Source organism: Zootoca vivipara, chromosome 16 (assembly GCF_965207765.1).
Source record: "Zootoca vivipara chromosome 16, rZooViv2.hap1.1, whole genome shotgun sequence".
NCBI lineage: Eukaryota > Metazoa > Chordata > Lepidosauria > Squamata > Lacertidae > Zootoca > Zootoca vivipara.
Genome location: NC_142599.1, coordinates 26496865 through 26523693, shown reverse-complemented (window position 1 = coordinate 26523693; position 26829 = coordinate 26496865). Strand labels below are relative to the sequence as shown.

At 48.1% G+C, this 26829-nt stretch overlaps 1 protein-coding gene across 5 annotated transcripts in view; it reads right to left on the bottom strand.

The window, feature by feature from the left end:
- Nucleotides 1-3769: 3769 nt before the first annotated feature.
- The window catches only part of ARHGEF2 (Rho/Rac guanine nucleotide exchange factor 2), a 120313-nt gene continuing 97253 nt past the window's right edge, over nucleotides 3770-26829 (bottom strand). For 3 of the 5 annotated variants that reach the window (XM_060269556.2, XM_060269553.2, XM_060269560.2), the window contains 20 exons: nucleotides 24800-24867; nucleotides 22741-22804; nucleotides 21829-21958; nucleotides 20973-21082; nucleotides 19957-20103; nucleotides 18450-18700; nucleotides 17815-17940; nucleotides 17564-17681; nucleotides 15923-16174; nucleotides 14991-15067; nucleotides 14517-14686; nucleotides 12978-13045; nucleotides 12689-12883; nucleotides 12158-12253; nucleotides 11519-11586; nucleotides 10655-10696; nucleotides 10510-10560; nucleotides 8876-9286; nucleotides 7473-7668; nucleotides 4646-6389 (listed from right to left, as the gene is read on the bottom strand). In XM_060269556.2, coding sequence (XP_060125539.2) covers nucleotides 6304-6389; nucleotides 7473-7668; nucleotides 8876-9286; nucleotides 10510-10560; nucleotides 10655-10696; nucleotides 11519-11586; nucleotides 12158-12253; nucleotides 12689-12883; nucleotides 12978-13045; nucleotides 14517-14686; nucleotides 14991-15067; nucleotides 15923-16174; nucleotides 17564-17681; nucleotides 17815-17940; nucleotides 18450-18700; nucleotides 19957-20103; nucleotides 20973-21082; nucleotides 21829-21958; nucleotides 22741-22804; nucleotides 24800-24867 — 2726 coding nt within the window. In that variant the 3' untranslated portion in view covers nucleotides 4646-6303. Of the gene's footprint in view, nucleotides 6390-7472; nucleotides 7669-8875; nucleotides 9287-10509; nucleotides 10561-10654; nucleotides 10697-11518; nucleotides 11587-12157; nucleotides 12254-12688; nucleotides 12884-12977; nucleotides 13046-14516; nucleotides 14687-14990; nucleotides 15068-15922; nucleotides 16175-17563; nucleotides 17682-17814; nucleotides 17941-18449; nucleotides 18701-19956; nucleotides 20104-20972; nucleotides 21083-21828; nucleotides 21959-22740; nucleotides 22805-24799; nucleotides 24868-26829 lie in introns of all 5 variants that reach the window. The other 2 variants (XM_060269558.2, XM_088659662.1) reach the window with 1 other exon arrangement.

The following is a 26829-nucleotide window of genomic DNA, read 5'->3' as shown; positions in this document are numbered from 1 at the left end:
TCTCCTCTCTTTTTCTCTCTCTGTCACCTATCCACCCATTCACCCCAACGTAAATGCAAGTACTTCATTCTCTCTGCATTAAGAAACTTTGCAGTGTGATGTAGCGGTTAAAATGCCAGTCCAGGACCTGGAAGACCAGGGTTCAAATCCACCACTCAGCCACGCAGCTCACTGGGTGACAATGAAGGCCTGTCCCTGCCTCTCAGCCTAACCTACCTCACAGGGTTGTTGTTGTTTTTTGTGGGGAAGGTGGGGGATACGTATGTAGGCCGCCTTAAGCTCCCTGGAGGAAAGCTGGGATATAAATGTAATAAATAAATGTATAAACAAACAAACGAGCTTTCCTTTATTTGCATCCTGCCTTTCTCCTTGTGCAGGACTCAGGGTGGCACATGGCATAAATTAAAAGTGATACTAATAAAGCATACTGTGTGTGTGTGTGTGCTATTTTAAATCAATAACCCTGTTAAAACCAGCGCTGAATATCATTTTAACACATAAAAACACAATGCAAGTGCTCTTTTTGGGTCCTTTTTGCCCTTTTTCGCAGTTTAAATCAGTTTAATTAATACTTACCCTCAGCAGAGGCTGCCACAACAGCCAGGTTCAATTCCTTTATGTCAGAAAAGCTGACTGGGAGACCTTCACCAGACTGCTGCCTCTTAGTCTAGCCTGCCTCACAGGGTTGTTGTGTTGACAATGTGGTGTTGGGACAATGTGGTGGCCCCACACTCTCTTTGGATAAAAAGTACAATCATGATCCGTGATTTCTAATTTTCATGGGAGCTTTTAATATCTGAGTCACTGGCTGAGGTGAGATTTGAATCCAGAACTTCCTGGTTCATGCCTCCTGTTCTTTGCAAGGCAGCCAGAGACTGGGCAGCGTTGAGCTGTGGTGGCGTGGACATGCTGCCTAAGGGGACCTCAAGGAGAAAGGGAAGCAGATCCCTCGAATAAGCTGCCCGCAACCTGTCTTGTGTATGGAGCAGTCCAGAGAACGTCGTGACAAAGATCCATCACAGGAGAGAAATCACAGTAATAAAGTTTGGAGCAAACACAATAAAGGCAAATCTGGGCTTCCTGTTTAGAGAAATTAAATTGTTACAGGAGTCAAAAGGCGGGGCAGCAGAGATTTCTTGAGAAAACACCAGCCGCACATTTTCCATTTCCAGTCTGTGCTGTGTTTGTGCTCCGGGTGGGAGAGTGGGGTCAGCTCCTCAGTTTTTTAAAGCACATATTAGGCAGAAGGAAAGTCCACCAGAGATCTCACTCTTCAGCTGCCTCAGAGACTAGGCTCCTGGGGTGAATATCCTGATTGTGTCCCAGATACTTTTTTGCCTTTGATTTTTAGGCTGGGCTTTTTCATTATTCCAGACTTAGCCCCCCTCTCCACTATAGCCAGGCATAGGCAAACTCTGCCCTCCAGATGTTTTGGGACTACAACTCCCATCACCCCTAGCTGACAGGACCAGTGGTCAGGGATGATGGGACTTGTAGTTCCAAAACATCTGGAGAGCAGAGTTTGCCTATGCCTGACTTTAGCTGTGGTTCCTGCATTGCTGGGGGTTGGACTAGACCAGGGATGTCCAACTCCCAAGAGACTGCGATCTACTCCCACTATATAAAAGCACTGGCAGTGATCTACCCCTTGGACTGACCAAGGTTGTTGAGCTTTTTGGGGGGGAGGAAGACTTTTTGTGGGGAGGAAGAAGACCCAAAGTGGTTGAGCTTATTCTGGGGAGTCTTCAGCAAAGTTGTTGAGCTTTTTTCCCTTTTTCTGGTGGGATCATTTAAGAATCACGCAATCGACCAGGAACGCCCTGCGATTGACCGGTTGGACATCCCTGGACAAGACCTTTCGGATCCCTTCCAATTCTATGATTCTATGACTCAGTGGCACATCTTCCCCAACCCAGAGTCAGGGACAGGCAGGCTAGAGATCAACTTTTATTATTATCAAAACCAGTACAACTGTATCAATCCAAAGGTAACCAGCCCTGTCCAGATGAGGCAAATTGCTTCGCAACATCAAGACCAGAGGCTGTTCCTCAAGATACAAATAGCCCACTCCCAGCTTCCAACTGGCCTGCCTAATTAGCACCAAATTGCTACCAGCAATCAAGAGTAACTTGGTTATTCTAATTACCTGCCCGCTTCTTGTTTTCCTCCCTTACTTTTGTTTGATGTAGCATTTAATTTCCTCTTTCTCTCTGACAAACATGGAAAATGATGCCCTTTATCTTTGCAATCACCCGGGGACTGATCTTCTATATTATCTCTCCTATCTTCCCTTCTGTACAAACAAACACACCCCAACCAACCTCTTTCCAACTTCTGCTTATTTTTCTTCTTTAAAGCAACTGATTTAACAGGTCGATTCGAGACAGCAGGATTGGGATGTAGCCTACCTGCCTGTCACTTTGAACGGGAAGTTCACCTTTTAATTTGGGGGCATTTGAATTCGCACCCACCACCGTCCACATTCTTGGGCAACTAGTCAAATATTAAGGACTTGCTTTGTATGCAATTAGATTGGGCTTATTCAGGCAGGCCTTTGGGCCTCATAAGATGATTAATATAGTCGCCGTCAAGCTAACATTTGTTCTACAATTTTAACATACAAAGCCAGATTGAAGGCCAGCAACCTAGCAAAACTACTGAAATATAACCGTCAGGAAGGATCGACTTGGAGACTTTATCCCTGTCCAGGCATTCAGACTGCTTCTGCCACCAAGTGCCCTCCACAGATGTTTCAAACTACAGTGGTACCTCGGTTTATGAACACAATTGGTTCCGGAAGTCTGTTCATAAACTGAAGCGTTCATAAACTGAAGCGAACTTTCCCATTGAAAGTAATGGAAAGTGGATTAATCCGTTCCAGATGGGTCCGCGGAGTACTCAACCTGAAGCGTACTTAACCCGAAGCATGGGTGTAATTGGTTCCGGAAGTCTGTTCATAAACTGAAGCGAACTTTCCCATTGAAAGTAATGGAAAGTGAATTAATCCGTTCCAGATGGGTCCGCGGCGTTCATAAACCGAAAATTCATAAACCAAGGTTCCACTGTACAGTTCCCATCAGCCCGTCTGTTGCAGCCCAAAATGGCTGTGCTGACAAGAAAGGATGAAATAGTCCAAAATATAGTCCAATATATCTGCAAAATATAGTCCAAAATATCTGTAGGGCACCAGGATGAAAGCAGAAACATTCCTAGCCTGAAACACCCACAATCCCAAAGCAAGGATCATTTTGGACCCCCCCCCCCCGCACCCGCTATGTACTGTTGAAAGCACCTTAGGGCTTCCTGTATTCACCTTGGCTGCAAGCACGCCTTTGGCTGATTGGAAAGCCAATATAGCGCTTTATATATTGGGAGGGTGGAAGCAGACCTATTAAGGCAAGCTGCACCAGGGTCTCTTTCTTGCAGGTGCTTCCAGAAGGGCGTGGATCAGCACCTGGCATCTCCTGGTGGCTACAGCCAAAGTGGCTCTGCTCTGTCTTCCACAGTTACTAGAGGTAGCAATGCTTCTGAATCCCAGTTGCTGGAAAAGGCAGATTTGCTCTTCTTGTGCTCAGGTCCTGCTTGCTGGCTTCCCATTGGGACACCTGGTTGGCCACTGTGAGAACAGGATGTTGGACTAGACGGGCCGCTGGCCTCATCCAGCAGGGCGCTTCTTAAATCTTATGTCTTGGTCTTGGATGAAATTGCCATCTTTTCAACTTAATTCCCCCCTCCCGCCCCAAACTCAGCCCCCAGCAAAGTCGACACATTCTTGGTTTTGACTTCTTTAATTTGCCTCTTTTTTTCTCTCCTTTCGGTTTACAAGTTAAATCAACAGGAAACAATAAACCATTTTTTTCTCGTCATATAATATATATATATATATATTTATAAAAATCAGCCTTGAGAATTAATTTAAAAACAAAAAGTCCTTTGTAGCGATCACTCCCTCTTCTTTAATGTTTTCTATTAAGAGGTGTTATTGGTCAGCACAGCAGGATTTAATTTTTTTAAATTACCTTTACAAAAAAAAAAAAAAAAAACCCAGTGTGTCTTTTTCTAAGATGTTTTGGACTTTACAAATGGGGTGGGGGGAGAGAACATCCATTGAGTTTTACTGCTAGAGATGGGGAGGATGTGTTTGCCATCAGAAATGCAGCATTTGAGGGGGGAGCAGCATTTTAATGCATCAAAGCTTGTGTTATCCAAAATGGGTTTTCCACACTGGATACGCACATACATACCTCTCCCTGAAATAGTTCACGGATTTTGAGGTGTGCATGCAATTTTCTTTTTATAAGATGGGGGAGAAAAGGCAGCTCATTCACAAACTCCGTAACCACTCCTTTCAAATCATATTCACCTTGGGCAGAAAATTTTCTGCTGTGTAATCTGCTCTAGGGGCTAACTCTCCATGGGTCATCAAATTGGGTTGGAATCCTCAGAACAGGAATTCCCTGCTCATTTCAGTGGAATGTGTTATGGTGTAAAGTCCAGAGCCGTAGTCTAATCAAGCTAGCTCCAGGAGTCCTTTTTTAAAAAATAATAATCCCTGGATTAAATCTTCCCCCTGACAGATATCTTTTTAAAAAAATCCCTAGCTTTGGTACAGAAAGGAAGTCACTAGACTGAGCTAAAAATAAAATTTCCACTGCCCCTCCCCCAATATACAACAGGGCCCAGTCTTCATTATCTGCAAACCATAGGTAACACCATAACTTGGGGGAAATTCTCCCTCCGATAACATGGCCACGCCTGGTTGGGCAGCCAGGAGGAATCGTGTCGTGCTCCCCAAATGTCCTCATCATTTGAGTAGCTTTAGTTTAGGGCAAAATTTAGAATCTGAGAAGCAGTCGGTCCATTCACTGTCCTGTAGGAAGCAGCGTGTCGACGTATTTTCCAAAGCAGCAGAGGCTCTGCTTGGAATGCTAAGGGCCGCAATACTGTAATGCAGAATTTGCAGTTGCAATACCCTCTGGGTGTTTTGGGCTACAAATTCCCAGCCTGTGCACCGTGGGGCTGATGGGAATTGTAGTCCAAAATATCTGGAGGGTATCAAATTGTCAGATGTTTGCAGTATCTCAAGTCTCCTGCAAACTGCAATTGCGTTAACCAGCCTTCCCGAGGCCTGTCTCGGAGCGATGAATTGTTGAGCTTTAGCAGCTTGAATCATTATAAAGATAAATCAGGGGCTCCTGGATGTATTCCCCAAAGGAAGTTCCCCTGCTTTAAGCACTTGGGTCAACATTCTCTGGAATGGAAGGTCCTTGGCAGGGCGCAACCATTTGCTACTGAAGCACTTTGTTTCCTGCCACAACTATGAACCGAGGGGGGGGGGGACACACCTGCAACTGGTGTATGTGCAACCGGTTTGCCAATTTGTAATGTTCAGTGTTCCTTTAAAGAGGCATTAGAAAGTTTGTTCTTTGCACTGTGCGTAACAGGGAGCGAGGAATGTCTTGGTAGCAGATTTCTGTGTGTGAGAGAGACAGAGAGAGAATGGGAAGGGGGGTGGGGAGCAGTGTAAAAGTGTCTTATCCAGATAAAAAAGGAATACAGGATTCAAAGTGGTTGGGGGGGATTCCTGATTGGGGGGGGGTTAAATCCACAACTCCAAGGACACCAGGCACACAAACCTGGTACTGGGACACATGCAGTGTAAGAATTCTGTGGACTCATATGGACTGTCTTGGGCTGACAGACCTTCCTCCTTCCCCTTCTCAAGATGCAGAGCTTGGCCAGGAAAGCAGAAAACACTACTTCTTGCCCTGCACACAGAGACCCATGGAGAAGCAATAAAACAAAATAAAAAAATAATTTAAAACCTATTCTTTGTAAGGAGAAGGGGCAGGCTCCACCCATTCCCAAAATAAATAAAGTTCAACTGCACGGAGGTGGGGGTGAGGTTGGGTTCCGAATCAGCCATATCCCAGTTATTCATGGCGCCCGGATTCTCCCGACCATCATCCCCCCCAATCTGAATTGAAAAAGACACCCTGTGGGGCAATAAGAAGGTGGTCCTCCCCCTGCCCCATCGCCCATCAATGAGGAATGATCAAGGCCACAGATCAAGCGGCGGTCCCCAGAGGGGAGCTGTGACCCAGTTCCCGGCGCCTACCCCCACTCTCAGGGCATGGTTTCCCGCTACCCCCTCCCCTCTTACCCGCCCACAGCCCACTCCAAAGTTAGCTTGGCGTGGTCTTTCCAAGTCCCTGAAGTTCCAGGCATGGCTTTGATTGGAGGAAACCTGGAGTTTGGTTGGGGGCAGAGGTATCCCAACATAACCCCACCCTGCCACACCATCTAGCTCTCCGAGGAGCCGCCGCCTCCAACGTTCAGTTCCTGGGTGTTCTCAGCCTCCTCCGGGATGTCCTGCATCCTCAGGAAATCTGGAGACCAGGCAAAAAAGACCTTGTTATCTCAAAAGGCAGCGGCGGATAACGGCCGTTAATGAAGATCAAAAACGGAAAAGAAAAAGCAGGTCGACTGTAGCATGCAGGTCTTTTCTTGGCTCTTACACCTGGACGTTCGCACCAGATTTTTATATGCGTGCAAATTTGGCCAAATGTTTAGAATCTGAATCTAGAATCTCAAAATGTAATATTTATACATGTCCAAAAGCAATACTGCACAGTCTACATTTCTAGGGCCAAGAGTATCGATACCATGAGAGGGAGGGGAAATCTCTCAGTTTGGTATCAGCTGCAAATCTGATGAGCATTCCTTCATCCATGTCATTTATAGAGATGTGGGACAACACCAGGTCCAAGACAGAACCTTGTATCTTAATGATTGTATTTTATTTGTTGCTCTGCGCAGGGCCACCCAGAGAACATATACTGATGGAAAGCTCTACAGATATGGAAAATAATCAGGTAAGTAAATAAATAAGTGCTCAAAGGGTAAGGGGGGAAAGCTACAGGAGGACCATGATGAAAAGGTGCCTGCAAAAGATTTCACCTGCTTATTCAACAGGATACTTGGCTGGCCATGCCAATGAAGACCTACCCTTGACTGCTGTTCCATTTAAAAGGAAATCCCTCTTTTATTTTATTTTATTTTATTTTAGGCATTTATATGCCACTTAATAATTAGCATTTCTAAGTGGTGTATATAAAAATATATTGGGAGGGAGTTCCACAGGCTTGGACCAACTGTGCTGAATGTGTGGCTTCTAGCAGTTACAACCTGTGCATATCTGAGCCGGGGGGTGGGGCACCTGCAAAGAGCCTGGTGATCAGGCAGGGATCTGAGGGATCAGGAGGTCCTTATAATATCCTGGACCCAAGCTGTAAAGTAATGCAAGGCCCTTGAACCTGGTCTGGCGTCATATAGGCAGTTACGTTTGGCTTCAGTTTTAATCTCTCAGGAGAGCCTAAACATAGGGGGAACTTGGCTACCCTCCCTTGCAGGGGCAAGTTTGATGACATCACAGCTGCAGCATCTCCAGAGAAAGACCTTTCATCCCTCACCTCTTGGGCTCGAAGGGGGAGAATGTGGGTGGGCAACCCCTCCTCCTCCTTCCTCGGGGAGCACCTCCAGATCCTGGTCACCCTCCTGGAGTCTTCCAGGCGCACCGTGGTAAGCCATGTCATCCCGCTGACAACCGGCGAAGGTCCGGTGGAGGGAGTGGCTGCCAGGAGACAGCAGGTCGCCTCCTCGGCTCTGCTGTTGGAAAGAGAAGAAGGGGGTTAGCCTGGATCAAAGTCTCAAAAGGATGTGATACAATGAGCTGTTGCATTATGAACATACCCTTTAATACCGTGGTTTTATTAATGTGGGTTGCAGCCAATTACAAATATATATATAAAAAATTTGCATTCCAGTTTTTTGTTTATTTATTAATGTCACAACACATATATGGAATCTTTACATAGTAATACATATGCATTATATTTGTAAATTCACATTTTCACATTTCATTATGTACCAACATTTAGCCATTTCTTATTTGCTTCTTATTTCTTGCCCTGTGTCTTCCCTCCACCCGTGCGTGTCTTCCTTGTTATTATTTTGTAACTTTTTTATTGTGGTTGTATTTTTGTATCTTAATAATTAAACATACATTCTTATATATCTGTTTAACTTAACTTTGTGAAATCAGTATATACATATCAATACATATCAATAAATTCTTGCCAACAACAAATAATGAGCACGATGGACCTAAGTCCATTCAATTCAGTGGACCTACTCTGAGCAGAAGCAGTAAACAACCCTGGGTCTTTGTTACCGCTAAGCTGCCTTGGAAGGATTTTTGCAGAATTGTAGAGTTGGAAAGGACCCAGAAGGGTCTCAGCTAAAAAGTGGGCTATAAATAATTATGCATAAATAGACTTAAGCTTCAGAGAGACTTAAGCTTTCTTAAAATGGATCTCCCCACCTCGTGCAGAGCTCAGGGAAGGAACAAGGTTTTTCCACCCCCAACTTATGCATCTCAGTGGGAGAACCTAGTATCTTTTTTTAAGGGCAAATTTGGGGGGCGGCGGCGGCACAAAAACACTGAGGGCAGGATACAGCCCACAGGGCAGCTCCCCATCCTGCGGTAACTAATTGATCTAATGCTCCTTCCCTGTTTATTGTGCCACCATTTGCTCTGTTTTCCTACATTGATATTTAGACTTGGAAACCCTCCATTGGACCCTACTGAGATTCTATTGGGATACCTGAAGGGAAATGGTTTGGGGATGGAAAAAGAAGTATTTTATTATTTGCGGATGTCATAAAACATAATTCAGTCCCAGCCAGCATGTCCATTTTGCACTCCCACCATCCTCGGCCAGTCCAAACTGATGGGAGGCATCCGGAGAGTACTGGGTTGGTGAATACTGGTCTGACCGGAAAGCTTTTGAGCCCAATGGGAAGAAGCGCTTACCGGAGGTGGGGTGAAGCTTTGGTACAGAGCGTCGCCTGCGGGCAAGCTGCGCCTCCGAGGCTCCGCCCCCTTGCGCCCCCAGGCCGCCTCCAGGGGCTGCCGCAGAGCCACCAGCTGCCTGCGCGCTTCTTCCGCCTCCTGCTCCTGCCGGGCCCTCTCCTGCTCGCTCTCCCGCAGACGGACCTCCAAGGCAGCCGCCTCCTGCACTTTCTCCTGGCAGAGCTGCCGGCAGCGGCTCAGCTCCTCCTGTAGCAGCGTGTGCTGCTTCTGCAGCAGCGAGAGGTCGCTGGCCTGCCTGTCGGCGGAGGAGGAGCCTTCCTTGCGCGAGTTGGTCCGGCTCAGCCTCTCCCGCCGCTCACCAGCCTCCTGCAGCTGAAGCTCCAGGAGGGAGTCCTGATGCGCCACAACGCCCTGGAGAGGAGCAAAGGGGGAGGTGCCATTAGCAGGAGGCAGGATTGCCCAACCGGAATTGTTATTGGCTCTCGATATCCAGAAGGGCATTGCAAGGCTGTTGTGCTGCCACCGTCTTGCATCCTTGGCCAGCTACAACAGAGGGACAGTGGACGACAAGCCAAGCATAATCCTGCCCAGTAGCCCTGCCATTACTGAAGAAACTGGCCTCTGGGGACTCAAAATCAGGCTTTCCCAAGCTTGCACCCACCAGTTGTTTTAGACTGCAGTGCCCACCAGCCCCCGGCAGCACTGCCATTGTGGACTACAATTCCCAACAGTCCTTGGCAACATGATCCTGCTAGCTGGGACTGATGGGAATTGTAGTCTGAAACATCTGGAAGGCATGAGGTTGGTTGGGGAAAGCTGCTGAAAATGTCTGGGCCTCCTCAGGAAGAGAACTGCATAAGTGCAGGTGTAGGGCAGTATACAAATTTAATATAACAACAACTGGATTGTGAAAAGCAAGCACGTTCTGCTCCTGTTTTGCCTTCCTGGGGCTGGTCACCTGGCTCAGCAACAGGCCATTTTCTACCCTTCATATACTGCACGACTGCATCTTACATGGCAGTTCACTTTCCAAGCGTCCCATGTATAAACAAAAATTGTGCATACCCTAAACCATGGGTAGGAAAACTAAGGCCCTTCTAAATCGCCTTCTAAATCCGGCCCATGGGAATCAGCGTGTTTCCACATGAGTAGAATGTGTACTTTTATTCAAAATGCATCTCTGGGTTATTTGTGGGGCATAGGAATTTGTTAATTCCCACCCCCCATAGTCTGGCCCCCCACAAGGTCTGAGGGACAGTGGACAAGCCCCCTGCTTAAAAAGTTTGCTGCCCTAAACTTTGGAACTGCCCTGCAGTCAGACAGTTTGGGGGGGGAGTGAGAGACTCCCCTGCACTCCCAGAGTCTGATGCAGAGCAGGCCTTGCCCCCCAAGCAAGACGGAGAGCTTAAAAGCTCTTTTCACGCTTGGGTCACCTGAAAGCGGACACAGAGCAAAAAGAGCTTTCAAGCTCTGCGCCTTGTTTGCATTGAACTTGCACAATTTCAACCAGCCAAGTTACATAAGATGCAACTGTACTGTACCAAAAAGTGCAAGCTCTCGGCAGACACAGCTCTGAAACAAACGGCATCCTCTTTGAATGGGAGCCCTGGAATGGAGGTTTGAATCACACTGACCTGCAGGTTGTGAAGAAGGGAGTACAGAGTCCTGAGCCGCTGCAGCACTTCCTGTGGGATGGAAGGACAAGGCAATCAGTCCGATAAGGCTGCGCCACCCCATAGCCCCCGGCCCACTGGCCCAGGTCTCCTCTGTTCCACTCACCTCCTGTGGTACTTTCTGTTGTAGCTGATTGCCGTTCCCATCCTACAACAGGGATGCAACACAAACTGTGTCAGGTGCTACCTTGGAAAAACTGGCCAGGAAATCACATATCCACCTTAGCTCTGTACTGTCTACACTGACTGGAAGCTGCTCCCCAAGGATTACAGGCATGGGACATTTCTAGCCTGTTAAATGTCTGGAGGCACCAGCAATTGAACCCAGAACATTCTGCAGGCAAGGCAGGTATTCTATCGGTAAGCTACGGATAGTTGTTTTTTTCCTTGGTGGGAAAAAACCTCCAGTGGAAATCTTAAAGCTCTTGAGATGTTTCAACTAGTGAGGGACAAACTTCTTTGCCTGGGGCTTGCCTGGGGAATTTTTTTGGTTTGTTTTTCAAGCTTTCTTTGAGAATACAGGGGTACCTCTACTTACGAATTTAATGCGTTCCGAACGCACATTTGTAAGTCGAAAAAAGTTGTAAGTCGAATCCCATAGGAATGCATTGGGAGAAAAAATTCGTAAGTAGAAGCAACCCTACCTAAAAATTCGTAAGTAGAAAAAATCCTAGCTAAACTGCATCCAAGATGGCGGACGGAGCTCCATTCGTAAGTAGTGTTATTCGTAAGTAGAGGTACCACTGTACTGGTGGTGGTGAGAAGGTTCCCTAGAGGTAAGAAATGATTTTACAGCTTCTCCTTAATTGAAAGTAAGATCATTTCCTGCTGGGGAGGCAGGAGGGTGTTGCTTTCTCCCAGTTCAGTTTGGTCCATCTTGGCCCAGGAGAACCTTCTGCTCCATTCTAGACTTCAGGCCAGGCCCAGAGCTCAGGCGCAAACTCCCCACCAGCCACACCAAAAGACTCACCCGTTGATTTGAGTCAGACTCAAGCCTGATGAATTCCGGGGAGCCATTGATGGTTCCGGTTTCGCCATCTGCAGGCGGAAAATAGATGAAACCAGGTGAGAGGGGGGATACCTTTCCAAACACCTTGATCCTTCCCGCACCCCAAATCTTAGCTCCATAAACTCCATGAAAATTTAACCAGCAAAGGAAATCAAGTTGGGGCAAATTCATTTACTATCCAAATTTACACCAAACAGAGGTCACTTCCGAATGACCCGTTGATTGAGCCTGTTTATTTCTCTGTTTTGATTCATGCTGGTTTTAATGTGTTTGTTTCTTCGTTGTTCTACCTCGCTCTGAGTTATTTTTGTGAAAAAAGCAACCAATAAAATTGATCGATAATAATGAAAATAATTAATTGCACAACCCGATTTTCCTGGCATGTGACTGAATACTACCCATGAAACAGTGATAGTCCAGAAGGGGCGACAGGAGTTGCTCAACACATGGAGTTATGAATTCATTCCCTTGGACTAGCTCAGCAGGGGAGCTGCTCTGCCCTGTAAGGTGAACTTTGGGGTGGGGGGACGGACTTGCTAGGGGAAACTGGCAGGGAAGAGGGGCACACAGTCATAGAAGAATTCAGGGCTGGCTCCGTACTTGTGGAATTAGGGCTGGAGCACCCGTTGGGAGCCTGGCTATGGTTCTGGTCTCGGTCCCAGCTGGGTCCCACGAAGAGATCTTTGAGAAGTTCCACTGCGCAGGCATTTTGTCAGTAAAGAAGGGGGGGCATGAAGACAAAGGGAAAGAGACGCAGATTGATTAGTAAGCCATGTAATATTTGCCATATTATATTAATATGTACAATAAAGCCTGATTACCAACATTGCCCCCCCCCAAATCTCCAACCAACCTGTCACACTTTATTGCAGCCTTTGTCAACTCAGTGCCCCCTGCACCCGCTGTTTTGGACTACAACTCTCACACTGCAAAGCATCCTCACCTGCCAGCCGTATCTTCCTATGGGACAATGCAAGCTCTTGGGAGCTCAAAGAAGCCCATTTGCTCTTTCCTCCCTCAAGCCACCTGTGGTTTATTGGACACCCTATTTGTACCTCCTGTGACCCCTCATCGGAGGCAGGAGACTTGGGCCAAGACGGGGAGTGTCCCTTAAGTGCCGCAGCATGCTACCTTCTTTGACGGCCTCCTGGATCAGCTTCTCGCCCTGGGGGGTGTCTGACGACTCGGTGCGGAAGAGGGTGCGAGGGTTCACGCAGCTCAGGGGCCCGTCCTCGCTGCAGCTCTGAAGGGCCAGGATGTCCGCGAAGAGCCTCACTTTATCCTCCAGGAGTTCTGAGATTTCCCGGTCGCACTGGAGTATCTTATCTGCACGAGGGAGGAAGAGACATGGCTGCCGGGGGGAGGTGGTGGGTAGCAGGAAGAGCACCCTTTCCTAGAGTTCTGGTTTCGTTTGCCCTACCTTTCATCTTCCGCAGAGAGGCCTCGTTCTCTGTCTCAACGAGTGGGAAATCGGCCCGGTCGGGGCAACTGTAGTGGGCAAAGCGACAACCAAAAAGATCGGTTTAAGATTCCTGGCAGAGCAACGGATGTAACTTGCACCTTTTATGCAGGAAGCTACATTCCAGACACATGAAAGCCAGAGGAGGAGGGAGCAGAGGAAGGCGCGTGAGGGGGTGTGGCCTGGGGAGAGGCCCGAGGGCTGGGGAGAGAGGCCCGGAAGGCTGCATTTGGCCTCTGGGCCTGAGATTGCCTACCCTGGTCTACCATGACTGAGGATCCAACCTGGGACTTGTCTGCGTGTCAGGTCGGTGCTCCACTGCTGAGCTAAATAATTTTTTAAAAACTTGTATCTTCCATCAGCATGCATTAGATCCAAACCAGACTTTAGGAATTCTCTTGCTCTGAAACCTGACGCAAAACGACCTAATAAGCATCTCTCAAGACTGATGTGCAGACTGTAATTTGAATTTTGCACTGCTCCAAATTTGGTGAGATAGTATTTGGCACACACACACAAACGGTACCAAAATCCATTTAAAAATGTGGGTATTTTAAAGATTTGTTATTAAAAAATGTGTACATGCTCAGTGATAAAATGTGGAGTAAAATCCATTGGGGGGGATGGTTTTGGTTTGTTTTAAATTGATTATTGTGGAAATAGGATGGAGTGGGCTTATGGACGTGAAGCTAAAGCAAATTGGAAATAGGTTGATAGTCAATAAAACCACCTCACCTTTGCCATTCATTGTTCTGTTAGCCCTACTACTGTTAACCTTCGGGCCAAATATCTGCATAATTTATGCACCCACAGATACAGAAGGGCATTTTCTCTTGCACCTTCCAATGTGACTGATACCTTCGGCTTTTGGGGGTGGAAGGTTTAAGGGCACCTGCTGCTCTAACGGGTTATGCCCCTGTGGTCCAGAAGAAATTGAAACAGTGAGCCATGCCCTACCATTTTGTGAGATTTATTGAGATCTCCGGAAAGGATTGGTGATCCAGAAACACCTTTGTATCTTCTGAATATTAAGTTTTTCTTCTTTGGGTAACATTGTTATAGAAACAGTAGCTCAGTTCCTGTTGACAATGATGAAGGGACGAGGGAGGGGGAGTTATTTAGGGGAAGGACCATCAGTCAGAGGTAGAGCTGCTTCTCTGCACACGGAAGTCCCAGGTTCAATTCCTGGCACCTCCGGGGCGGCTGCAAAAAGATCCCAGTCAGTGTGGACAATTCTGCGCTAGTTTTTTATCTTATTCGGCAGAAGGGCAGCTTCCTACCTTCCTACGTTTATCCAAAGAAAATGTGGCCGTGTTTCACCATTTGCTAAGAGGTTGCTCGACAATCTTGCCCCTCGTTTCATACGTTAATGGGTGTGGACGTTTTTATTGCGAGGTCTGTTGGCTGGATCAATAAACTGGTCGACAGACCGACTGATCTGTCCATCCCTACAAGAGCCTTCGACCAGGAGGGCTGGGCCCCATCAGCCACAACACTCACAGCTGGACCGCCTGCTGGATGTGCCTCATCCAGGTGTTGCGCTCGTCCCGGGAGGCGGTGTGCACCTCGTACATCTCTGGCGGGGTGTTGCTGAGGAGGAACATGCCCTTCTCCTGGTTGGCAATGTCTCGCACAATCAGTCTTTGGAGGGAGATGACAGAAGGCTTGTCCTGGGAGAGGGGGAAGAAAGTCGATAGCATTCGTGGCGCCCTTCTGATTGTTTTTTTTAAAAAAAATTCATTACTACAGTAATTTTAATTACTATGTTTATCCAAAGGGCTCCAAGGTGTTTACATGGTTTTCCCCCTTCAGGTTGGTGGCGGTCATTGCCTCCTATGGGAGCAAGTTCCACAGTTTAACTATGTGTGAAGGGCTTTCTTTCATCTGTCCAGCTTCCCTTAGCCAGAGTATCCGGTTTGAGAGTCTGGGCCCTTTACACCAGGGAATAGGCACAGCCCACAGAGCATATCTCACCAGGGTGGGGAAGGTGTACTTCTGGTCCTTCTCCTGAAGGAAGATGAGAACATCTGTCATCAGAACTACCAGGACGTCTGCAAGAGAAAAGGGGAAGAAACAAGGTGTTAGGGGCTGAAAGGTCTTCCGGGTTGTTGCTGCACATTCAATCTCTTGCACTCCCCTATCAAAGTGAAGATCCTGTAGAATCACTACCCAGCACTGATGTTCTGGAAGGAGATAGCAAGGTCCCCTTTATCACCCTGGCTGTCACTTGGATCCCCCATTCTCAGAATCGCCTGCCTTGGAAGGGGTTACATCCCCCTGGAAGGAGAAGGCTCACACGACTTGGGGGTTGCTACTGGATTCTACACTACCACTGGAAGCCAAGTGGCTAAGAAGGCCTTTTTACGGCTCCGTCTGGCTCACCAGCTATGGCCCCTTTTAGAGAGAGGTGAATTGGCCACTCTACTCCATGCTCTGGTAATTTCCAGAGCATTGGATTACCGCAATGTGTTTTCCGTGGGGCTGCCCTTGAAGACTACTAGGAAACTTCCAACTAGCCCAAAACGCAGCAGCCACATAGTTGGCTGGGATTCTGTTTGGATCTCATATAACCCCTGGTTTAAAACAGCTGCACTGGTTGCCAGTTTGTTTTGGGGCCCCAAAAGCTGTTTTTAAGTTTGCATTGTTTTAATGCCATAACCTTCCCTGGGACCTTAGGGTGAAGGGCAGGTTTATAATAACAACAATAATGGCATTCTTTCAAACTGCGAAGTGCCTTGAATGTGCTGGCCAAAAGCCGATGCATAACCATAGCAAATACATATATAAAGCATGGCTGTGCCTGTTCAGAATCGGAGATGCAGTCTGGGAGACCTCCCTCCTTGAGAGCCACATGCCACTAGAGGGTGGCAGTGAGCTACACACACAACCCCACAGGCCCCACCCACCTTTGAAGCGCCCGGTGGCCGTCTTCCAGAGCATGCAGCCATCGTGTACCAGCTTGCGCCGCAGCATCTCCTCTTTGCAGAAGGGGCCGTGCTCCCAGGGCAGGTGGGCCTTGGCGCGCCCATCTACCCGCCCGTAAATCTCCTGCAGCCGCGCATTCTTCTCATAGTCATGAACTTCCTGGTCGACGGTGGAAATGAGTTCCTTGATCAGAGTCAGAGAGGTGCTCAGGTCCTGCTGGTCCACTTCGTTCCCTGGGGTGGGGGAAGGCAGGTGGGGAGACCATGATCAAAGGCTCGGTTTGGTTATCGGGCTTTTTGGCCCGAGGGAAAACCTCTCTTCCAACCAGAACCCATTGCAGCCTCTCACAGTTGCTGCCTCCCAATCGCACTGCAGATTCAATGCCCCTCTGTCTCGCTCACTTCCAGTTCCTGGGTTTCAAGGGGGTACCAGACCTCACCCACATTCAGCAGGGCTATAAGCATCACTAGACCATTCTGAACAAAGCAACACAGCAGGCTCTGGGTATGAGTCTTAATTTTATCTCCCCCACCAAATGGCTTTACTGAGCTTGGGAAGTTCATCAAGGTCACATTAGGATGGTTATCAGCAGCTGAATATTAATTTGTTATGTCCTGGGCATAGCTGCCAGGTTATCCCTTTTTTTAAAAGGGATTTTCCCTTATGCTGAATAGGCTTCCTCGTGAGAAAAAGGAAAACTTGGCAGCTATGGTCCTGGGAGCTGTGTACAATTCCACTTTTGGTAGAATGGTACCAAAGGACATGGCAGGTGATGACAATGAATAGAGTATCTAGGTCCGATTTTTGTGTGCAGACACTTTAAATACCATGCAGTGCATCTTGAATGAATCATCCATCTCCCTTAAATACAGTATATATGAAACTGCATATACCCAAACCCTTGGAGCTGCTCCCATGGCTAATGGGTGAGGGGGCAGAGAGTATGGCCAGCACTCCCAGAGCCCATGTGCTGAGCAGGGCTTGCCCAGCAAGTAAGGCAGAGAGTTTAAAAGCTCTTTCCACATCAGGTAACCCAAACAGAACCCCACATGAAAAGAGACTTGAAGCTCAGTCTACGCCTTGCTTGCGGGGCCAAGGTGTGTTTGGTGTGCTGGCTCTGGAAACCGAGGGGTGCTTGTGTGTGACCTCGCGGGAACTCAGATTGCTCAAGAGATCTCGTGAGATCACCCCGGAGTCATTGTCATAGCTGCCAAGTTATCCCTTTTTTTAAGGGATTTTCCATTATGCTGAATAGGCTTCCTCGTGGGAAAAGGGAAAACTTGGCAGCTATGGTCATTGTGCAGAGTGGGCCTTGCCATACAAGCAGGCCCAGCACAAAAAGAGCTTTTAAGCTCTCCGCCTTGCTTGCATTTAACTTGTGCAATTTCAACCAGCCTGCCTTCAACTGTGCAAGTTAAATGCATGTAAGACACAATTGTACTGCATTACAAAGAAAGAATATTCCTGATGATTGATTGCATACATAACGAAGCTCCAGAAATGCTTCAGAGGGTTGGTATTGTAGGCATTAGTTTATTGTTTGATGGTCATGGTTAAGAGAAAAAGAAGCCAGCTTTTTGCCCCTTTGGTGAAAGGTCACCCTGCCCTCCATTCTCTGGCACCTTTGGAGTTCTGCAGGATCCGGTCGATGAGCCCGGGGTACTTGGTGATGCGCTGGGTCACCAGAAGGATGCACTCTTGAACCCCGTGCCGCCTCAGCACCGTGGACCGTGTCAGCCTCTGGAGAAAGGGGCAAAAATTTACACTGGGAAACAGGTTTCACAGCCTTGGGAGTCGGATTTCCCATTTGGGGTGGAAGGGGGTGAGGTGATAGACCTTCCCAGTGGGAAGGGAAGACGGAGAGGCCCTTTACCCGGATGAACTGCTGGAACCGCTTGTCCCGTGCAAAGAGCTCCTTGTAAAGCTTCACGGCCTTAGTGTGGCGGCTGCAGAACTCAGAGTAGGCCTTCTTCATCTGCTCGGCGCTGCTGCCTGAAAACTGGAAGGCAGAAGTGCAAGGAGGTGAGATCACAACAGGAAGACAGGCCACAGCTCAACTGGGAAAGCACCTGCCTTGCATGCGGCAGGAGGTCCCAGGTTCAATTCCCCACTGGTATCTCTGAGTAGGGCTGGGACTCCCTTGCTTCAAACCCTGGAGAGTCATTGCTGCCAGTCAGTGTAGACCAGTGTTTCTCAACCAGTGTGCCTCCAGATGTTTTGGGACTACAACTCCCATCATCCCTAGCTAGCAAGACCAGTGGTCAGGAATGATGGGAGTTGTAGTCCCAAAACATCTGGAGGCACACTGGTTGAGAAACACTGGTGTAGACAATACTGAGCTAGATAAACCCATGGTCTGACTCAGTACAAGGCAGTTCCCCATGTTCCTGACATATAGCCGGGCAGGGAGAAGGGAGATAAAGATAGTTGCTTTCTCCCTCTATGCCCCTCCATGCCACACACCCCACTCCAAATGGGTGAGACCAGCAAGAATGGTGGCTGCTGCACCTGTTGGATGAGGATGTCCCCCAGTCGGTTGATGACGAAGTTCTTGTTGCTGTCGGCGGCCAGGGACTCCTTGCGGCGCTCCAGGAGCTGGACGAGGAAGCGGTCGTGGATGTCGCTGAGCTCATCCACGCAGGGGAACATGCTCTGCACCAGGGCCACATCCATCTGGAGGTCCTCCAGCATGCCCTTGCGGAAGAGGTTGGTCATGATCTTCAGCGTTTGCACGTGGTGGAGCTCTGTCTGGATCAACTCTGCAGGAGTGGGAAGAGGGGAGATGTGAACCAGTTTGCATTGGCATAGTAGAGGCAAAAGAAGGTGGGGTGGGGAGGGTGCGCCAGGGCTCACCCACACTTCTGTTTTGCCTGTCCAAGAGGTTTTTCATTCGCCCCACCGCTTTCCCCTGGGAAAAGCCGCTGTTTACTGCTGAACTGGAGCAAACATCAGCTGGGTTTTCTGTGGATTGATGTTTGCTCCAATTCAGCGATAAACGGCGGGTTTCCCCAGGGAAAGCAGCGGGACACAAGGAAAGCCTCTTAGAGCTGTGGCTAGAAGTCATGAACCAAACGGAAGAAATCGTGTGACATAAGTGTGTAAGAACACTGAGTGTAAATAGTACAATTCTCTTCCTGGAAATGAATCGGTTCAGAATTCAGATGGTAGAATTATCTTGTGTCTGAATGTTCCACCCACACCAAAGTGTTTGTGTGCCATTAGGGAGAATTCTGTCTCCTCCCTGGTGTGCTACCTTTTTACATGCCAGGTAGTTTTATTTATTTTCACACAGGGGAGCACTCAAATATGCAATTTCCACTTCCTCCTGCAAGCGGAAGTTGTGCAATCCCAGGAGGGCTGTGCTCATGGTGTCAGAGGTCTGGATGGGACCTCTAATTCCCCCTTTAAGGTTGTTATTCTGGCCAACAATAAACCCGGTCCCAAAATCAATACGGTCAAAACACCACTCAGGGGGTTGTATTTGGTTTGAGACACTTATCAAGGAGGATCCTAACAATTTCTGTATGCCTCCCTGCGAAGAGGCTTATAAAAACCAGGAAAGGCTTAAATTCTACAAACTCTGTATAGCAATTTCCACTGGGGGGGTGGAAGGAAGGAAGGAAGGAAGGAAGGAAGGAAGGAAGGAAGGAAGGAAGGAAGGAAGGAGGAAGGAGTGTTATTTCCCATTCCCAATGGTGAGCTTCAGGCTAAATGACACATGATGTTAAACGTGTGCTTTAAGGCCTATCCTGCCATCCATTTGCTAGTCCTTAAGGTGCTTCAAGAGACTGTTGGTTTTGTTGGTGCAGACTCACACAGCTACCTTTCTGGAGGTTGTTATGTGTGCACATTGACAGCATTTCGTGTGTCTTTCGAACTGTACATTGCTGGGAAGACATGGACTGGCTGTGACTAAGCTTCTCCTTCCAAGGTGACATGGTGTTTGGGACCCATTGCGTTCAGAAATCCTTGGTAGGTGGGGTGGAGGGATGGCAAAAGTGGCACAAATCCTCACCGTAGATGACATCTTGGCGCTTCATGACCTCCTTTTTGTGCTGCTGCAAGTAGTTATTGTCAACTGCCAGGCTCCAAGAATCAGCCTCAAAATCCTTCTCACCAGTCTCAAATTCGCTCATCAGCTGGTTGTATATGACTTCGGCCCCTGGAGGGAAAAAGAGGGGGAATGTGTTTGTGTCTATACGTATGTGGTAATGACTTTGATGGAGGAGGGGAGGAGGGAAGAGGATGAAAGCCTAACTGAGCCTTGAGGGCATGCAGAAATGCTGGACATTGGGAACTATCAAACCACAACATGCACACAGATAAGTGCATCTGGGGTTGTGGTATTGGAACTCAGCAGGTCCAAGCCACACAGAGACACTGGCTCTGATGTCGTCTCCCCAAGACTTCATCCAGGAACGCTGCATGCTTTGATTGGTCAGAAATCCCATGCAAAAGAACGGGGGGGGGGCAGCTCAATCAGGTTTGATGTTTACAATCAAGCAGTGCATAAATTTTATGGAGGGAAAATAAAAATAAATAAAAGCATCTGGGGGTTCAAGGTTGATGAACAGTCAGCACCCTTAAAAAACAGCCCCCTCCTCATTTGTCAGGCAGCAAATACATACATACATACATACATACATACATACATACATACATACATACAGTGGAACCTCGGTTTACAACTACCTCTGTTTATGAACGCCTCCGTTTACGAATGCCGTGGAGGACCTGGAAGTGTTTACATCCAGGTTCCGCAGCGTCGGATGCGCAGATCGCGCAGAAGCGCTCTATCAGCGCTTCGCGCACACGCAAATGTGTGCCTTCAGGGAGTGAATGCCTCCGTTTACGAACGCCTCCGTGGAACGGATTGCATTCGTAAACCGAGGTTCCACTGTACATACATACATACATACATACCCAGCCTGTCTGTTCTTATTTGTGTTAAACTCACCCAGATTCCTAGTTTTCTACACATATGCACAGAATACTGGCACAGGATTTCATCACCCACACTTCCCATCTCACCTTCGTCGATGAGGGACTCGACTGAGAGGGTCCGGTTGCGCATATTCAAGGAGTCCGTGGACTGGGACAGGATCCTCCGGAGGCCAAGAGGAGATTCATCGTTGAAATTCCTGGACAGGAAGAGGAGAATTTTCTAAACCAATACAACTGTCGCTTTATCATCTTGTTTAATACACAAAACAACCCTTTGAAGTAGTTGAGGCTGAGATAGAGAGGGCTTGCCCGAAGGTCGCGCACGATTCCGCCAGGGATCGGAACCCAGGTCTTCTTAGTACAGGTCTGATAAGAAATACAAGACTGACACCATCCATTACAAAGAGGGTTCACGTTTCGAAAATATTCCTACAGGGAGGGTGGGGAACCCACAGCCCTCTCCAGGTGTTCTTGGACTAAACTTCCATCCTCCTTGACCATTGGTCTCCGTTGGTTGGGTTGGATGGGAGTTGGAGTGTAGCAACATCTGGAGGGCACTGGGTTGGGGAAGACTAGGCCGATGTAAGTCAAGAGACAGGTGACCTGCTCCACAAATCTTGCAACATAAATCTGGTCACACAAGGGAGAGATTTGTGCTTTCTCTCCCTACTAGTTTAAGAGCATAAGGAAAGAGCCTTTTGGATCAAGGTCAATGAACCATAAAGTCCAGCAACCTGTTCTCAGGGTGGCTAACCAGGGAAACTCGCAAGCAGGACCCGAGCACAAGAGCCCTCTTCCCCTCCTGAAGCTTCCAGCAACTGGTATTCAGAAGCATTGCTGCCTCCGACTGTGGTGGCAGAGAACAGCCATTGTGGCTAGCGGCCACAGCCAACCCTCCCCTCCATGAATTTCTCCAATCCTCTTTTAAAGCCATCCAACTTACCCTGCAATGTTAGTGGTGGAGACGCTTTTGGAAAGAGACAAGGTGGGGCGACCCCGGCGAGACCCCAGCAGGGTCTGGCGGAAGCTCTCAGAGGGGTAGATGGCAGAATTGGGGCGCTCCCTGATGGTGGCTGGAGATTTGAAAGAGAAACGGGGTTGATAAGAATTGCAAGACAGGCTTCCATCATATCAAAGGACAAGTTGCATTATGCAATTCAGGCAGCCAATAGTGCCCCACCGGGTTTCTACAAACGACTAAGGGTGCTGGCGCTTAAGACAGCCTGGAGGCAACACTTCCATCCCCACTGTATACAGAAGAGATCTCAGAGGTGTGCCTTTGGCAGAAAGGCACTCTGCACATGTTCAGAAGCACCCGCTATTTTCAGAGCTGGCCAAAGGGGTTTCAGGGTCACACTTTATTGAGGGGCCCATTAGACTAAAGTGAACCTCACTCTTCTCTTGCCCCACCCAAAACTGGGGAAAGCACCTCAGAAGCAGTATCTCCCCAGCTGCCCTCTCCTCTTCTTAGCAGCACAGGCCGTGCTTACTAAGGGCCCATCCGCAATAATAATAAAAAATATTATTAATAATGTAAAGCAGCGGCATCCTGCTTTTTAACAGATTCTTTAGGGGAAGCCATGACTCTTTAACTGTCAGTCCCACTTCCCAGAGAACTCTGGGGATTGTAGTTCTGGTAAGGGGTTTCCTAGCAACTCTCAGCACCCTTAACAAACTACACTTCCCAGGATTCCTTGGGGGAGCCGAGACTGTTTAAAGTGGTATGATACTGCTTTAAGTGTATATCACAGGTGGGGCCTTATAAGGCAGTTCCTTTAGCAGAGGAGAACTCCTCCCCCAGCTGACTCCCTGCCCTGTTTCCCCTTCCTGACGTGGGATTCACAGCTCCACTCACTTTTGTTCCTCAGGGACACCGTCTGCAGGGCTGAATTGTTCTTCAGCAAGGCTGCCTTTTGCTGCTGCAAGGGGCAGGGGCAGAGAGAAAGAAAGAGAAAAACGATGAGCAGCAGCTGGGTCATTGCAATAAAGCTCTGGTGGAGGAGAAAGGGGGTGGCTTTGAAGTATCTCCTGTGTGCTTTTGGATGGTTCCCTCTGGAACATGAAAGCAAGCACTGTAGCTTACATTTGTCTCTATTTCTTGATACCCATATCTGGTAAATTACTGCTTTTGTGTTAGGGGGACCATCTCTCAAAGTGCTTGAAACAAAATTAAAAAATTCCTTCCAGCAGCACCTTAGAGACCAACTAAGTTTGTCATTGGTATGAGCTTTCGTGTGCATGCTGTGCACACTGCTCAAAGTGCTGCTACCGCAAGCAGATTCCCAAAGGCTCTTATTTATTTATCTTTTCAGCTGTCTTTTCAGTCTGTGCTCAGTCATGGGCAATTGCCCCCCCCCCTAGAAGCAGGGCCGCTGGCCAGCCTGCCCCGCTGCCCGCCCGGTGCCGTCTCCCTTCTCCCTGGCTGGCTGTGGAGCGGGCGGAGGGGAAGCCAGGCAACCGCTTTGCGCGGCTCTGGGGCTTTCCCTCCACCTGCCCCGGCGATTGCAGAGGGGGAGGAGGGGATCGGAGCAGCCCGATTTCGGGCTGATCCTGGTGCCCCCTCGCCCCTGCCGATCGCGGAGGGGGAGGAGGGAAAGCTGGCAAGGGAGAAGGGAGCTTTCCTTGCCCCGATGTGGCCCCTCCCCCTCCCCTTGGCCCCGCCCCTTGGCCCCCCTGATTTTCATCCTGGCTACACCCCTGTGCTCAGTCAAAACTTTTCAGTCCAAACTCAGCATAGGAACATTGGAAGAGCCTGTTGGATCAGACCAAAGGGGGCTCTCATCTAGCCCAGAATCCTGTTCTCACACTGGCCAAGCAGATGCCTTTGGGAAACCTGCAAGCAGGACCTGAGCACAGGAGCCCTCTCTCCCCTCTTGTGGTTTCCAGCAACTGGTGTTCACAAGCATTGTCTCCAACCATAGAGAAAGAGCATAGCCATGCCGGCCAGTAACCATCACCAGCCCTCTCCTCCTCCATGGATTTGTCTAATCCTCTTTTAAAGCACTCTAGCTTGGTGCCCCGTCACTGCCTCCAGTGGCAGCGAATCCCATAGTTTAACGGCTTGCTATGTGAAGAAGTACAAAATGCCATCCTGTAGTAAAACATTCAAAATCAAAACCAACGCCACCATGTTATAATATAAAACCCATTTCAAAAGCAATAGCAGGAAAACAAAAATAAAACAAAAACAACACACACACACACACAATTTTTTTTGGGCAGGCACCCAACTGAAGTAGGCAGGCTTTTAAAGTTTTTTTTAAAAAAATACTGCAACTGAAAGGGGCCCTGAGGATACTAACAACAACAACAACAACAACAACAACAATTTATTATTTGTACCCTGCCCATCTGGCTGAGTCTCCCCAGCCACTCTGGGCGGCTCCCAATCAAATATTAAAACAATACAGCAGGGATGGCCTGAGCAGCTCAATTCTGTACCAGTACCAAGCAATACCCACTCCAAAATTGCAAGAAATCAATCTTTTAGGCACCTAACACTTTGGAACTCCCTGCCTATTGACATCAGGCAGGCACCTCCACCATACCCTTTTCAGCACCTGCTAATGACATTTTTGCTTAGACAAGCCTGTCCAGATGTTTAGAATGCAGGTGTGTTTTTAGTTTATTGTTGGGTTTAATTTTTAAAAATGTTTTTATTTTATTTTATTTTTTTACTAATGTTTACTAATAACTCTCATTTTTTTATTTTGCTAAACCGTTTTGGGTTTTTTTCCCTCCAATTAATTGATATATAAATTTCATGAAATAAAATGAATATAAATAAGTAAAATAGTGTAGTATCAGCCACAAGTTGGTTAGAAACATTTGTCTCTCATGTCCCGTCCCCCCCTTGCTCACGGCTTACAAGAGTCCCCCCTCTCTCATACACACATTTACATGAACACACTCACCTTCTGCTTGACTTTAGTGCAGTTGGGCAGAGTATCTTTGCAACGGTTGTGAATGGTGACATTGCAGGCTGGAAGGGAAAAACAGAGGAGGCGTTGAGTGAGAAAGAGATAGTGTCAATCGGATGCTCAGATTCATCCACTAAATCAAAAAACCGAACCTCATATATTTTAACAGGCGCTTTCAGCCGGGATGACCAAGCAGACGGGACTTTAACTGAGCCAAGCTCTTCATTAGGCCCCATCTTGCAATGACATGATTGATTGAAAATGAACAAAGGTTTGAGTATGAAGAGGCAGAGTCAGGACTGGCCCTACCATTAGGGAGAGTGAGGTCATTGCCTCAGGCAGCAGAAGCTGGCAGACAGTAGCTATAGCCCCTTGGCTGTCTGTCAAGGATGCTCTAGGTGTGATTCCTGCATCTAGATGACCAGTGGGATCCCTTCCAACTCTACAGTTCTATGATTCAATTATTCTAAATGATGCCCAGGCAAAGGGCTGGTTTAGCATGGACATAGGCGCAGGGCACTTAAACTCTTTTCTCTAGTGTGGAGCTCTCTCTCCAACTGTTACACACAGGGGAACAGTGGTGACCTGCAACAAGATCACACGTGATTCTATAAGTACATAAAATAATATTGGCAGCCCCTGCACTAGCCCTCTGCTCTCAGCTGTGTTTGAGGTTTGACGGCCAGCCCACTCAGCTTCTATACATATGAAATGGAGGGGATGGGAGCCACCCTGTTCTCTGCCTTGGGCAGCAAAATGTCTTGGACCAACTTCAACCATCTCAGACTCTACAACTGGCAGGTGAGGTCTTGGCGGTGGTAGTACTGCCCGGCTGGCATTGACCCATGACAGGGTCTTCTCAGTGGCATCTCCCTGTTTGTGGAACGCCCTTCTGCACAAGGTGCATCTGTCTCCCTTGTTGTCAACCTTCAGGAAAAACTGGAAAAACATTCCTGTTTGCCCCAGGCATTTGGTGGCAGGAAGATACTGTTCCTGGCATCCCTGAAATCATTGGCTGGCAGAACATTTTTAATTACTTTTAAAATGTATTTTGCTATTAATGAGTTTACTGTGCCAGGGTGTCTTTGGGAGGAAGGGTAAGGTATGATGATGATGAAGATGATGACGATGATGATTTGTGGGGCAGTGTCTGTATTTTACCACAATGCGGTATTGCCAGAAACAAAAAAGAAAGGTTTCCACAGATCCTATGGGGGGCATCATCATTGAAGGCGGCCCATGAGACAGCACTTTGCTGAAAATGGAGCCCCCCCAATCTTGGAGCCAATCAGGGGTTCAAAAGGAAGTTTGGAAGCAACTTGTAAAGCACCACCAAAGTTTCTGGGTCTGTAGGAAGGAGTAGCAGTTAGGGTGGCCATTTGAAAAACAACAACAAACAAACACCAAACAGCTCTGCCTTCTGGATGATGCCCACCCCCCTCACACTGCAGCCTGCTGTTTCCTCCACCCCCAGAGAAGAGTGAAGGTTCTTCATCCTGCCCATTTGGCTGGCACACAGATGGCAGCTTGCCCCTGCTGGGCATGGCCTGTGTGCCAAGCTTTTGGCTGCAAGGAACTACCGGGGAGAACACGGTGATCACTCCCCCATGCTACAGCCTGTTCCTTCCACGATCCGCTCGGAAGGATGGCGTGAGTGAAATGGGGGGAGGAGAAGGCTGCCTCTCTGACTGCAGGAATAAATGGATCAAGGACACACACGCAAATACGAGAGTGGCCACCTCTTCTTCGTCCACAAGATTCGCAAAAGGAGTTGTGACCACAAGGTGACCATTCCAGTCCCACAGACTACATGATGTTGTGTCACTGTGTCTCCACTCACCCCGTTTAATCTAGAATGATTATTGCACTCCACAGGCAGACAGCAACGCCACCATGGAAAAGGTGCCACAGAGCAAATCTAACTGATTGAAGCAAGCTGTGAGCGTTCACATGGAAAGTCCCTGGATAAAGATTTTCTCCATGAAAAGAATGTTCAATGCATTCAAGCGTGGAACCTTTTGGTT